General features: G+C 43.4%; 1 protein-coding gene across 1 annotated transcript in view; it reads right to left on the minus strand.

The window, feature by feature from the left end:
* Positions 1-15,581, minus strand: part of RYR3 (ryanodine receptor 3) — a 563,044-nt gene that overhangs the window by 117,938 nt on the left and 429,525 nt on the right. The window contains 3 exon segments of the mRNA XM_060146948.1: positions 5,144-5,264; positions 7,948-8,059; positions 9,493-9,673. Coding sequence (XP_060002931.1) covers positions 5,144-5,264; positions 7,948-8,059; positions 9,493-9,673 — 414 coding nt within the window.

A 15,581-nucleotide genomic window follows, 5' to 3' on the forward strand; every position in this document is an offset into this window, starting at 1 on the left:
TTGACTTGGAGAACAAAAAGGATCTTGAAAGAGGATAAAAAAGAAAGTCTTCCTCCTACTGTTTTGTTAACACCAAAAACTAGGAAAGAGAGCCCCTAAATGATCAAGCTAAAGTCATAGCGTCTATAAATACTGTGCTTCGTAAGGCACCCTGAGAGCCGCAAACATTTAGCGCTATCCAGTCCAGAACCTAAGGCAGCCCAGGCACCTGTGCAGGGCTCTGGGAGAGCGAGGAGAGAAGACACCTTCCAGATAGGAGGCTGCCTGCTTCTCCACCCCTGAGCACCAGGGAGCGCTGTTTCCGAAATCGGAGGCTGAATTAATCTCTCAGACACGTGGTGTTCTGAAGAACAGTATTTTAACGGGATACTAATGAGTGCTTTGTGTTCAAAAGGTTTGGGAAGCATTGAGCTCAACATTTATTTTCTTTATATTTTGTTTTCTCAGAGGCTTTATAATCTTAATGTGCTTCATGTAGTTATAAAATGTGATATATTCAAGAATGATGTCACCAGGATGGGGGCGGGGTAGGAGACCCCAGCCTTGCCCCCCCGCCCCCCAAAGATCAACAATTAAACACCTATCCATGAACCAAACCAGTCTGGGAGAGCTCAGGGATCCACTTAGGAAACTTCAACAGAATGGAACAAAAACTCAGAGTAAGTGCACAAAAAGGGAAGGAGGGGTAGCTTCATTTTGCCTGCATCGCAGTGGCAAGAGTGAAACTCCTCAGCTGGAAAGAGTTCCTTTTGCCAGAAAGCGAGAGTGTGGTGGGAGATCAGCTTTCCCAGCCTTCTGGGGCACTGCACGAAGGACTAGCTTTGGTTTCACCCCACCCAGATACTGGCAAAGCTGAGGTGTCTAGAGATGGCCAGGAACAGGGAAGAAGGGCAGGGGCTACCAGTATCAGCCACACAGTAGGAGCCACCGTGGTTCCCGGTGACCTGCTTGCTGAGGACCCAGCAGCTTCTGCCACTGAAGAAACCAAGAGCCAGCACAGTCACCACAAAATGCAGATTTCACCGGTTTTTGTCCCACAGGTTTTTGTGTTCACAGATGCCCAGTCACCTGACTCTCTCCCCAGTGCCTCTCCTGCAACAGCCAGAACCCAAAATCCGCAAGGGCAGCCAGCCCCAGCCTTGTGGTTGTGAGAGTACAAGATGCCACCTAGACCCCTTCAGCTGAAGGGTTAGTCACTCCAGCTGTGCAGCTGCATGCTGCCAGCCCAGCTCTCATCACCGGCCTCCACTGCTGTGCACGCACCCAGCTGAGACCCTGCAGGCACGGGAGTGCACGCTGATAGCCAGGGTCTCCGCAGGTGCTAGTGTACCCACGGTTGGCTCTGGTCGTTGCTGTTGGTCCCTGCCATTGCCACTACGTGTGTGTCTGCAGTTGGCCTCTGCCACTACACAGTCACCTGCAGCTGGTCCCTGCAGCCAAGCGTATGTGTACCACTGGCTCTGGCCACCACTACTGCCTACCCTGGTCCCTAGTTACTAGAACCTAGAAGCACTGCTTAGGACCCCAACAGCCCTTGAAGCCACTGCGGACCCCAGGCAGCACTTGCCAAGGTCCATGCAGTTGTCAGTGTTGTTGACCCTAGTGGCCTGAGTCAGTAAGACATCATGCCCCCTCTGGACCTGAAGCTGCCGCACACCCCCGTACTTGGTGCCCTGTACCATTAGACCTTGGGTCACAGTACACTTTAATGAACCCCACCTGAAGGTGAAGCTCTTTCTTTGCCAAAGTCAGTCCATAAAGTCTGGAAGAGGTGACTGCTTCTTCAAAGGCACAGATACCTATGCGAGGCTACGGGAATCATGAAGAATAAGGGCAACATGACAGCACAAAAAGAACACAGTAACCTTCTAGTAACTGAACTCAAGGAAATGGAGATACATGAATTGCCTGTCAAAGAATTCAAAATAATTATTCTAAAGATGCTTAGAGTGCTACAAGAGAATCCAGATAAACAATTTAATATAGAGAAAACAATACAAGAATAAAATGATAAGTTCAACAAAGAGATGGAACAGAACATTAAAAACATAAAAAAGAACAGAAAAGAGATACTGGGGCTGAAGAATACAATGACTGAATGGAAAAATTCAACAGAGAGCTTCAAAAGCACACTGGACCAAGCAGAAGAATCCGTAAACTCAGAGACAGATAATTTGAAATTACCCAGTAAGCAGAAAAGAAAGAAAAAAGAATGTATAGGAATGAAGGTCTTACAGGGCTTAAGGGACACCATTAAGAGAAACAATTCACATATCACTGGAGTTCCAGGAGAAGAGAGGAAGAAAGAGGCAGAAAGCTTATTTAAAGAAATAATGGCTGAGAACTTCCCAAACCTGGGGAGATATTCGGACATCCAAGTTCATAAAGCTGCTATGTCACCCCCAAATTTCAATCCCAAACCATCTTCTCTAAGACACAATGTGATAAAACTGTCTAAAGCCAGAGACAAAGAGAAAATTTTAAAATTAACAAGAGAAAAAAATTTCTTTCAATGCAAGGGAACCCCCATTAGACTATCAGTGGATTTCTCAGCCAAAACCTTGCAGACCAGGAAAGAATGGAATGATATATTCAAAATGCTGAAAGAAGAAAACTGCCAACCAAGAATACTGTACCCAGCAAATTGTATTTCAGGAATGAAGGTGAGATAAATGCTTTCCCAAACAAATAAAAGTGGGGGGAATTCATCACCACTAGGCCTTACTTATAAGAAATGCTGAAAGGAGTTCTTCAAACTGAAATGAAAGGATACTAATTAATAACATGAAAATATATCACACACTGTTAAAGCTAAGTATATAGTCAGATCCAGAATACTCTAACACTGTAAGGAAGGAAATAAGACAGAGCAGAGCAGAAATAAATGAGTTGAGAATGGAAAACAATAAAAATTATCAACAAAACTAATAGCTGACTTTTTGAAAAGATAAACAAAATTGACAAGCCTTTAACTAGACTTACCAAGAAAAAGAGAGAAGACTCAAATAAATAAGATTATAAATGAAAGAAGAGACATTACAACTGATAACACACAAACAGAAAGGATCAGAAGAGACTACTATGAACACTTATATGCCAACAAATTGGACAACGCAGAAGAAACTGAAAAATTCCGGAAACATAGAAGAAAACATAGTGGGTAAGCTCCTTGACAATGATTTTTCTGGATATGACACCAAAACCAAATATTGACAAGTGGGACTACATTAAATTAAAAAAACTTCTGTAGAGCAAAAGAAACAATCAGCAAAATGAAAAGACAACCTACAGAATATGAGAAAATATTTGCAAACCATATATCTAACAAGGAGTTAATATACAAAATATATAAGGAACTATAAAAACTCAACAGCAAAACCAAAAACAAATAATCTGATTTAAAATGGGCAAAGGACCCACATAGACATTTTTCCAAGACATGCAAATGGCTAACAAGTACGTGAAAAGATGCTCAACATCACTAATCATCAGGGAAATGCAAATCAAAACCACAATGAGATATCACCTCACACCTGTTGAATGGTTATTATAAAAAACAAAAAACCAAGGGATAACAAATGCTGGTGAGGATATGGAGAAAAGGGAATCTTTGTGCATTGTTGGTGGGAATATAAATTGGTGCAGCTAATATGGAAAACAGAGTTGAGGTTCCTCAAAAAAATTATAAATCCAACAACCAAATGATCCAGCAATCCCACTTCTGGATATATAGCCAAAGGAAATGGAATCACTATCTCAAAGAGATATCTGCATCCTTATGTTCACTGCAACATTACTCACAATAGCCAAGATATAGAAATAAAATAGTCTAATAGATAGATAAAGAAAATGTGGTATGTATACACATATAGACAGACACACACAGAGGAATATTATTTAGCCACAAAAAGAAGGAAATCCTGCCATTTGCAACAACATGGATGGATCTTGAAGGTATAATGCTAAGTGAAATAAGACAGAGAAAGACAAGTATTGTATAATCTCACTTATGTGTCAAATCTAAAGTAATTGAACTCATAGAGACAGAGAGTAGATTGATGGTTACCAGGTGTTGGGGGAAGTGAGAGAAATGGAAGATGTTGGCCAAAGGGTACAAACTTTCAGTTATAAGATGAATAAGTTTTGGGGATCTAATGTACAGTACAGTATGGTGACCATAGTTAACAATACTGTATTGTGAAAGTCACTATGAGAGTTACTATGTGAAAGTTACTATGAGAGTAGAACTTAAATGTTCTCACCGTAACAACAACAACAAGTGGTAATTATGTGAGGTGAAGTACGCATGAACTAACCTTATTTTGGTAAACATTTTGTAATATCAAATCATAACATTGTACACCTTAAACTTATATAAAATTATATGTCAGTTATATCTCAATAAGGATGGAAAAAAGTGATATATTCCATAGGTTCCCCAAAGTGATTGACTGCAAACCCCTTGCTGACATGTACACCAATTAATATCTTTTATAAAAATGTTCCTTGGAACACTAGTTTTGGGAAACTCTATAACAAAATCATACTATCTTTTCAATTCTTCCGTCTGCTAAGAGGAAACTGCCTGGATAGCAGGTGGAGTGACATGGAGAACCTGTGTGCTTTTGGGAGAGTATAAGTTTTGCAAAGTTAATAAGGACTGATGCCCAATGTCACATGTAGCACAGGGGGAAAACTCTTTATGATCCATGGCTGTGAGGGACACAGTACTGTGGTGCAGGGGAGCCTGGGTCAGACCTTATCCTTTTGTTGCTCTGGCTGGCTGGACAAGCTGGGGGCACAGAGGCAAAGGAGAAGGAAGGTTTGGTGAGAGATCTCATTGGTTCCAGTCCATCAGCCTCCTTCCAGAGGGCTGGAGTTCAGAAGACTGAGGTCTGGACTAGCCGTACTGATAGGAAATGGGGTACAAGAGTCTCAACACAGGGGAGCAGGGGAGACAGCAGCCGGCTGGAGCTGGGAGGAGAGGACCCCTCAACACCAGAAAAAGAGCAAGATACTTCGCCTGTGCAGCCTGCCCTGCAGTAGGAGGCTGGGAGGAGCCCTGCACTGCGGATGGAGTCCTGCTGTGAGCAGGTGGCCCTGGGGAGACTGGCAGAACTCAGCCTCCAGCAGCTTCCCTTACCTTTGTTCAGGGAGGGCAGTTTCAAGGGGATGCTGATGATTCCAACCAAGTCCTCGGTGGGGACCAGGGAGCGCAGGATGGACCTGATCCGGATGGCTTCCCCCTTTCCTGTCTGGATAAGCTGCAAGGTAGGTTTGGAGAGTAAGATAAATGAGGTTCCCACACTCCTGCTTCAGAAGCCTGGGGCAGTAAAATGGTTCTCCTTGTCGGGGGGATGGGGTGGGTACACGTCTATGTTTTCCTAATTGTTCTAGACATGTGTGAGCACAGGGAAAAGAGGAGCTTTCTCCTGATTTTCTAGAAGAGCTGCTACTGAGGGGATGACTCTGGCCAAGGAGGGTTAGTGTGTTCCTTTGCTGCGACAGCAATGGTCACGCCACTTTGGCATCAAGTCTCAGCAGTGAAGGTGCAGCCTGTCCTCAGTGTGACTGCAATACCAGGAGCTCTTGGTGGCTATGACAGGAGTGGTGACGATGTGGCCATGATTCCAGACCCTGGAATTCTGCTAAATGTAGAAACGACTTAGGAATTTCTATTTCCTAAAAATTTGCTTAATGCTGGGACTAGGGCAATAAAAGGGGTGTAGAGGATGTCAGAGAGAACGTGAACATCTCAAGGGAATTATCCGGGGACGGATAACCTGATCCTTATGGCCACAGGTGGGATGTACAGGTGCACACTCTCTTGGATCTGGGGGCAGCAGGTGCGCTTCTGGGCACAGGCTCTTAGCCAGCAATGGAACTGTCATGAGCTCTGGATAGACTCTACCCAGGAGGGAGGTGGATGACATGCTGAGACATAATGCTTGAAGGACTGGAGACAGGAGAACACCTGTGTGTGACCCTAGCTGCCACCTCTCATTCCTGTGGGCTGTCAGTGATGACGGCATCAGCCCTCCCCCTCACTAACAGAGGAGGGGCCAGGGGAGAAGTGTGTGTGTGTGTGTGTGTGTGTGTGTGTGTGTGTGTGTGTGTGTGTGTGTGTGTGTGTGTGTGTGTGTGTGTGTGTGTGTGTGTGTGTGTGTGTTTATAAAGTATTGAATCTGAGGGGCAGTAAGCAAGGAGGAAACGCCTTCCCAGTGGGGCTCTGATGACTTAGCTATCCCATGCGGCCTGTCTTCCCGAGACTAGGCAAACGGTGTAACCTGCTTTTTGAAGTGATTACAGGTGATCTGGGGAAATGACACCCTGCCCCAAGACTGTAGGACACCCCAGTATTTCCCTAGCCCCCTTTCAAGTTTCCCTTATTTGTTTAAGGGCACAGAAATGGAAAGATGGGCCTATGTGGGTAAGGTACAAGTTCCACAGTGGGAACTAGAATAGCCTCACTTCGAAGATTTAGACTTTCTCCTCTCCACAGTACTTTTATCCTAGATTCTTCCATACTGGAATAGTTTCCCTAAACACTTGTAGATGGATTTGCAAACAGGCTACATCATTTATTAGATAAGACCATGACAAACTGGAAGAAAGATAAGAGTGAATGCTTTAATGCAATGTCTTTCAAACTGTAGTCATGACCAATTAGTGGGCTGTAACCTCATTTAGTGGACTGTCACCAGCATTAAAAAGCATGAAATAAATTAGTATAGAATAGAAAATATTAGAGTGCATTATCCATAGTAAGGATAAACTTTGTTTCTGGAATATACGTATACTAGGTTGCAATGTAAATTGTATGTCTTACTATGATCAAAACAAATTTTTTTTTTTTGGTCAGAAAGGAAGTTTGAAAGCCACTACTTTAATTGATTCTGTCTTTCATTAGCATTAAACAAATACAACATATCCACTGTTCTCTTGGCAGTGACCAAATATATAACCTCATCAATACCAGAAACCACTGTTTATGTCATCCCAATCTGCACTGCAAGTACTTTCAGGAGACGCTCTGACATAATCCAAAGGCAGTGAGCACTGCGGAGAGAGGCAGGCGCCTGAGCCCTGAATGAGCAAATCCAACAGTTCTTTTAAAGAGTTAACCAAGTATTTTTTTAAATATAAAAAGCTATCTTTTCTGTTTTCCTACAAGAAGTAATTATTTCCTCTCTCACTTATGATGTGAGTCTTTATGAGAAATAAGGCCAATCTCCTTCTCCACCCCCAGGCAGAGAGGGAAAAAGGAAGGTGAAAACATAACTTTTTTGCGGTTTGCGGGCCTCTCACTGTTGTGGCCTCTCTCGTTGTGGAGCACAGGCTCCGAACGCGCAGGCTCAGCGGCCATGGCTCACGGGCCCAGCCGCTCTGCGGCATGTGGGATCCTCCCAGACCGGGACACGAACCCGTGTCCCCTGCATTGGCAGGCAGACTCCCAACCACTGCACCACCAGGAAAGCCCTAGAAACAATTTTTTTAGTATGTCTGTAAAGCTTACCTCTGGGAAATAAGCAAACATGAACTGTGACTACCTTCCTGATGCCTGACACCATGGTTGTCAAGAAAGGATTTTCCATGTGGAGTGTCCTGATAGACACAATCAAGAAATCAAGTTGGTCACATTTTGACCAAGTCGAGGCATAGGAAAACATAGTTTTGGGAGGCTTTTGAAACAGAACATGTATCAGATATGCCCTATTAGTGTCACAGAGAAATCACACAACGCAGAGATCTTCCCAGGAGTCATTCCCTGGAAAACTGTAGAATCAGGTACGAGAGATGGAAACTACTTCTGATATTGGCTAAAAGGAACAGAGAGAAAGGCATGTTCACAAATGTCAGAGTCGGAAGAAGAAATGACATTCATGAAATCTACAGTGTTCCTGGTTCAAGCCCCTCAAATCCGCTCTCTGGGAACTCATTACTTACGTGCATTTCAGGAGCACAGCGGCCCAGCAGATCTATAAGAGCCGAATAAAATGACATAATTGCATTGCCCATGTGCACAACCTCTTCTTCATCTTCATGGTCCTCCGTGCTGCTGAGAGAGAACCAACACAAGGTGTAGGCAGCCTGGCAGGTGGGGCCCTGTTTTAGACACGATATGGAAACACTTTCTCTGCTCACCCTGGGCATCACGCATCCTTTCCGTTGGGCTCCTTCTCTCCCTCTAGCTGTCAATGAGATGGTTTAACTCACCAGGCTCAAGGGACCCAAATATTTGTTCATGACATTCCTAGGGTCCCATGAACTTTACTGACATGAATGCATCATGCAGACCACACATACTCATGGAGCTGCACTGGGACCCCCAAAGCTCCTACCAACCATTCCTTCCCTTTTCCTTCCTTAATAGACATGGAAAGCACATTGGACAAGAAGTCAGAAGGGTCAAGTCCAGGTCCTGGCCCTGTTGCTAACAAGCTATTTGACTCTGGGCCTCAGTTTTTCTCATTTTACATGAGAAATTTAGGACAGTTTATGTTCGGGATTCTATCTAACTCTACCAGATCACCTACCAGAACTAATAACCACCTCCGCCCCCCCCCCCAAAAAAAAAAGGAGCCACTGGCTGCAAAGTTACCTCTGCTGAGTTATATCCCATCTCTAGATTCTGGGGTCTAATCTAGAGGCTGCAATAAAAGGGAAATGTTCACAAGACATAATGAAAGGAAGGTCACAAGGCAATCTGATAACGTACTAACTATGTCTTTAACCATTAAATACCAAGATTTTTTTTTTTGCGGTATGCGGGCCTCTCACTGTTGCGGCCTCTCCCGTTGCGGAGCACAGGCTCCGGACGCGCAGGCTCAGCGGCCATAGCTCACGGGCCCAGCCGCTCCGCGGCATGTGGGATCTTCCCGGACCAGGGCATGAACCCGTGTCCCCTGCATCGGCAGGCGGACTCTCAACCACTGTGCCACCAGGGAAGCCCTAAATACCAAGATTTTTACTGCTGTGATTTTTCACATTCTGCAGCTTTCTTTTTACCTAAGGAATCAAATCGAACACTTTCGGAAGAGGGAGTGCAGGGTACTCCCTCTTCTTAAAAGTGAGGTATGAGATGGGACACCAAGGTTCAAAATATTGAAGGGAACGGGCTGGGGTTAGACGGTGACTGGAACCCTGTTGGTCCAGGCCTCTTAGCCTGGATACAGCTTCCTCCCATGGGGATGCCATAGGGAGGCGCAGCAAGGGCTGAAAGAGCTTGCTGACTCCTCCATTTGCCAGCTGGCCTGAGTGGAGTAGGAGAAATGGAAAGGGATGAAGATGATACTGATCACTAGGCTTACTGGGAGTCAAGATGACAACAAGCTTGACACAGTGACCTAAAATGTGTGAGCCACAACTGCAGAGCGCCTGTACTTTCTCTGCCAGGGGGAGGTTATGGACGTTTGCTTTACCGTGTGTGTACTGAGAATATTTCAGAGCTCGACAACCATACTGGGGTGAGAAGGCAATTCATTCACTTACACTTCTCTCTTGTACCCCTGCGAGGGGAGGTCGAGGGCTGGGTTCTCGGAGATCTTAATGGCACCTTGCATGGCCGCCAATAGACCATTTCCTCCTTCACCCCGCAGGGCCGGGCCGAAGCACTCGGGGCGTCTAATGAGCAGCTTGACCACGACGCTGGCGTTTTCTTCCACACTTTCACCTAAGGGAAAGAAGCATTATTACCATCTCATTGGAGAGAACAACCCCGGAATTGATTTCTTTTTGGCCACGCCAGGTGGCTTGGTTCCCAGACCAGGGATTGAACCCATGTCCTCAGCAGTGACAGTGCAGAGTCCTAACCACTGGACCACAAGGGAATTCCCCCAGATTTGATTTCTAATTGACGAGGCTGGGAGAACAGTATTTGATTGATCTTGTCACATACTCTTAAGATTAGGAGGTAATACTGATGCAGAGAGAGGGGAGCTTTGATAAATTACATCAGACTCTATTTATTTGAAGTATTACGATTAACTGATATAGAACAGTCTTACTTCTCAGTTCAAGATTTTGTGCTATTCATATTATTTCGCTTTATTTAGGTCCTCAGAGGGCCAGAAATACACTACTGAGTCTGCCATGGATTACTGATTAATTCACAAGTGACTTTACCTCTTTATTAACTCCCTGAGGGGTGCTTAATAGGTATTTCCTTCCTTCCTTTGAGAGGAGGTAAGATGGTAACTCAATCGGGTGTGCCTCAATTAACATCCCGAGAAGTGACATGCTAGCTCCTGAGCTGTCTTCTCTCAGAGTCTAATACATACCCTAGAACAACCAGGTCTGTGGGGATGAACCTCAGGGCATTTCTGAAATCATTTATCCAGGTGAGAATCTACTTGGTAAAGTTATCTTGGTTACTCTTAGACTAGCTCTGTGGGGAGCTAAAGGTTGGACAATTGTATTTTGCTGGTATTTTTCTTTGGAAGAACCATAGACAACTATAGACAGGGTATCATTTCCCAAAGAAATAATTAAGCAGTGAACTATGACATGTAGAGAGGGATAGCCAATGCTTCTCAGAGACAATATTTTAATCAAAAGTAGTTTTACAGCTTGTTCAAACAATTTCATGAAACACACTTTCTGTCTCAGTGTCTCAGATGACAACTTAATTTGTGTCTAAGAACTTATCCCTGGGCTAATAAGAAGTCTCAAAGACAAGACTTTTTGATGTTGTATATTGGATGAAGCCTAAAGAAAAACTTTTAAATAAGATCATTAGATATTATTAGAGGATTGAGCTCTATAATAGATAGCATCTTGATATGCTGTTGTAATATTAATTATTTATTCTTGAATTAAAATTTTCCTCCAATCTTAGCAGGTTAAGGCAGTAACTATTATTTCACAGTTTCTGTAGTCAGGAATTCGGGAGTGACTAAGTGAGGTGGTCCTGGCTTGGGATCTCCTATGAGGTTGCAGTAAAAATGTCAGCCAGTGCTGCAGTCTCCTGAAGGCGTGACTGGACGTGGAGTATCAGCTTCCACGCTCACTCACATGGCTGTTGGCAGGAGGCCTCCGTTCCTCACCATGTGACCTCTCCATAGGGCTCCTTGAGTGTTCTCATGACATGCCAGCTGGCTTCCCACAGAGCAAAGGATCCAAGAGAGAGGGTAAGGCAGAAGCTGCAATACCTTTTACAACTTTGTCACATACTGTCACTTCTGCCATATCCTATTCATGAGAAGTGATTCACTGAGTCCAGCTCACACTCAAAGGGAGAAGAAGGGCTTCCCTGGTGGCACAGTGGTTGAGAGTCCGCCTGCCGATGCAGGGGACACGGGTTCGTGCCCCGGTCCGGGAAGATCCCACATGCCGCGGAGCGGCTGGGCCCGTGAGCCATGGCCGCTGAGCCTGCGCGTCCGGAGCCTGTGCTCCGCAACGGGAGAGGCCACAACAGTGAGAGGCCCGCGTACCGGAAAAAAAAAATAAAAAATAAAAAAGGGAGAAGAAGCAGGCTCCATCTTTTGGAAAAAGGAGCATGGAAGAATTTATAGATATATTTTAAAACTATCACAGGAGTTTAAGTTCTGTTTGATGAAAAATTTTATGAATCAACTTAGAGTAGAGCATTCGAATGGGAACCCATAAAATCTGGCTTCTCTTCCAGATTTTTAGCAAATCCCTGTGTGAGTATGTACACTGCACAGTCTCACTGGGTCTCATTTGCCCTGTTGAGATGTTTGTGCCTCTTCTAGTTTTAGAGTGAGTCTATTAGTTTAACCTATATGCAGAGATTTCTTCCACCATGTCCACAGCATCAGAAGGGCTGAGCTTGCTGTTCAGATATTTGAAGCTAACTTGTGCCCACACAAACTCACAAGTGAACACACTGCTGTGTCTCACAGCCCTGGAGAGTCTACCTGTAGTCCTGGTCAAGAGCTTGGCCTGCTGACGTCCTCTTTTATCACCTGACCTTCTACAGCACAGGGAAAATTCAGGATTGTAAGTATATACCTCTGTAAGTTTTAGAACTGTGTAACTAGATTCAGAATATTTCATTAAACTGAATCTATACAGCCCATCAGCATGCATTCACTATTTTATAGCTCAATCCTTCAAGAAGAGACTGAAATTTTTATAAAGAAGCTTTTCTTCGGGTTTCATCTAATATAACATCAAAAGAGAATTTGTTTTTAATTAAACCAGAATCCATGTGAAGAAAATTCTCAGGAGGTGCTATAAAGGGAAAATAATCACAATAATGGTATGGTGGAATGAATCAGGGCAGGAAAGGAACCCAAGGACAAGGTTGAGTGATACCGTACAGTTAACAGAAGAGCTCAGATAAAGAGGTGATGCTAAGTCTTAAGGACATATTTTCCTATGAGGTGAACCTGGCATTGATACATGATAAGAGTTTAATCACAGAGGGATACTTAAAGAAAAGCACCATGATCATCAGCATACTTGAAAGCAAATATTCTTAGTTACAGACATAACTCACAGCTGGCTACTTTCAAATGTTGTTCGCCCACAAAACTTACCAGGTAGCACACTCTCAGTTGTCATTTTCTATGACAAGAATAATGAAGCTAAAACTTTGAAATTGTAAGTGTCAAAAAATGGAGAAAAAACCCAACCCTGTTAGTCAAGCTTATTTAAACACTGTGCTCTGATTCTTTCAGTTCTCAGAATGGAAACACTTGTGGGTCAGCCCTTGTCTTTACCAGCACACTGAAATTAACTTAGCTCTTTCCGAAGCGATCAGCATCATGGAATTTGACGGAACGTGGACCACAATGTCCAAAAGAATTTGAAAAATTAGGCTATGAGTTCTATATTGAGTTTGCTATTGAAATTCATTTGCCAAATTAGCCTTATTTTATCTGAATTTCAGGTCTTCAAATCTAAGCTAATTAGGTTGGAGCTACAATGGACCCAGGAAGCCGTCGCTTGATCACTGAATTGTGGTCAATCCGTGGGGGATGCAGAGGGAGCCCTGCAATAGGAAGGAACTGAAGTGCAACCATTGATGCTAACTGGAGAGGGGACCAAGGAAAAGAATTTCTCAAGGCTTCACAAGGTAGAGAGGATGGCCTGATTAGAAGAGAGAGAACATTCTCTTCCTAATTACCTGTAGTTCAGGAAGTTGGACTGCCAACCAAATCCACAGTGGGGAAGCTGAATACTGACCTTGAGGGCATTTTTCAAGGGAGAGAGAGATCTGAGGTAAGCTAGCTTTGCCCAGGGGCTTACAGCAATGTTTTTGCTGGAGTTCCAAATGAATAATAAGCTTAATAGCAGTGTGTATGTTCACAGAGCCTTTCTTCAAAGGCTCTCAACACTGCCTTCGCATTAGGACCTTCTTTTCAATGTTCCTAAGAAGCTGGATGGAAATGGGATGATTCTCCCCGTTTTAACCAGAAGCGGTCATTCTTGCCACAGGGATGATTAGGAAGGATGAAATGATTTTACCTTCCGCCCATCGCTTTTCTTACTCTCTCTATTCTAAACACAATCCCTGTTTTAAGTTCCTTTGCCTGGAACTTTGCCTTTCTCATTCCTTTGACATAAAACCTTGATCTAGGTAACTCCACTTCATCCTTCAGGACAGCTTAAGCTTGGAAGCCCCAGAGTCCTCTCAAATACCCTATCCTCTTCCTTAAAGCACCACACACAAGTATAATGAATGAATTGTTTGTACCTGTTTCTACTTTTCTCACTAGACCGTATGTTTAATAAGAACAGGGTTCATGTCTGAACTATCTAACCCTGTATGCTCAAGCCTCTTGTTAACATCATGTAGAGGCTTGAAATGATCACATGGAACGCTGGGGGTGACTCTCCATCACTGCGTTATCAGACCAATTATCAGCCTTTGTTTGCAGGAAGCAAGGCTGTCCGTTTCCTAGGATTATAAATTTGAGGACATCGTAGACATTTTAATCCTAACCATCCCCGGTCATCAGTACCAATCACACTGAAGAATGGTTATTACATCTTTTTCTAACTCTAAAAACATGAATATACGAACCAGCTGATTCTTTTAAGCATTCATTCCTACTCTGCCCTTCAAAGCTAACATGCTACTTTGTACCCTTGATCCTAAAAGACTTTTCTTCCATTGTTATTGAAACATAAACGACACATCCTAAAAGTTTCATGGCTCCCAGCTCAACGCCCCCCAGTATGCTCTCCCCCAACTACTCTGTTAAACTATGTCCATTTCTTTCTTCAAGATGTTATTCAACATTTGCCTTCTTCTTCCCCAGGCATTCCTATACTCACTTCACCAGATTCCAATAAGCACCATCACTTCTGGCCTGCCAACAGTCACACGTCTCACTACGTAGGTAGGTGTAGTTGAGTTTTTAGTATGTATGTACGTTGCCAATCATTTTACTTGGGTTTGCTCTGTTTGCTGCTTTGATTCGTAAGTGACTTCAGGGCAGAACTTCTAGAGCATGTCTCCTGTCACTTCTCATAACCCCTCATGTACTCTTCACATGTCACATGATGGATGCCCAGCTTATGACCACTGATGACCAAGCTGCCTAGGGAAACAAGATTCAGCAAAGCTAGGACACGCTGTGTTCCTCACAGATAAGCTTGTAGCCTGAGGAAGATATCACTAAAATACTACGAGGACGCTAACGAGGCACAGAATTACTTTTGCTTTCTTTTTGAGGATTTGTAAGGAATCTTTTCCTACTTGGTGCTACATTAGGAAGGGATTAATCAGACACCCAGACACATCTGTGTGTACACTGGCTATAAAGTTTGCAACTCCTGGGTTAATAGAAACTTGTCAGCTTCAGGACTCCTAGCGTTAAACACAACCCAAGGCTTCCCAGCAAGCTAATAAAAATAAAGTGGAGAAAATGATATGCTTTAAGAAGAAGATTTAACACCAACTGTAATAGAAACTAGTAAAATAATGTTAGAAAGAATTTTCTAATTCTATTATTTTGATATAGCAAGAGCTTTTTAAAATTTTTTGTACTTTTTTTAAACATCTTTATTGGAGTAAAATTGCTTTACAATGTTGTGTTAGTTTCTGCTGTACAACAAAGTGAATCAACTCTATGTATACATATATCCCCATATCCCCTCCCTCTTAGCAAGAGCTTTTGATTTGCCTTCAAAAAAATTTTTGTTTTTAAACATTAGCACCAAACAGAAATTAAATAATTCCACAATTACTGATCAGCTCAAAGGAGGAAATGCTATTTCTCCTTGTTCATTAGGGAGGAAGTGTTATCAAGGCAATACTACATAATGGTTTGAGTGCAGTTTGGCCTCTGGAGCCAAACTGCTCTGGTTCAAATCTTAGGAAAAGTCTTACTAGCTGTGTGATTCTGGGAAAGGTACTTAATCTCTCTCAGCAGAGGGGTGTTTATCCATAAAATGATAAAGATAACTGTATCTCACTCATTGGATTGTTGCATCAAATGAATAAGTTAATACATATAAAATTGCTTTGAACCATGCCTGGCACATGAAAATGCTAAGTGTTAGCTGTTATTACCACCGCCACCATCCTCACCACGCACTACCACCTACCACAGTCACCCCTACAACCCACTATGACCGCCTGCCACCCAGCCATCATATACCACTAC

This window comes from Lagenorhynchus albirostris, chromosome 1 (assembly GCF_949774975.1).
Source record: "Lagenorhynchus albirostris chromosome 1, mLagAlb1.1, whole genome shotgun sequence".
NCBI lineage: Eukaryota > Metazoa > Chordata > Mammalia > Artiodactyla > Delphinidae > Lagenorhynchus > Lagenorhynchus albirostris.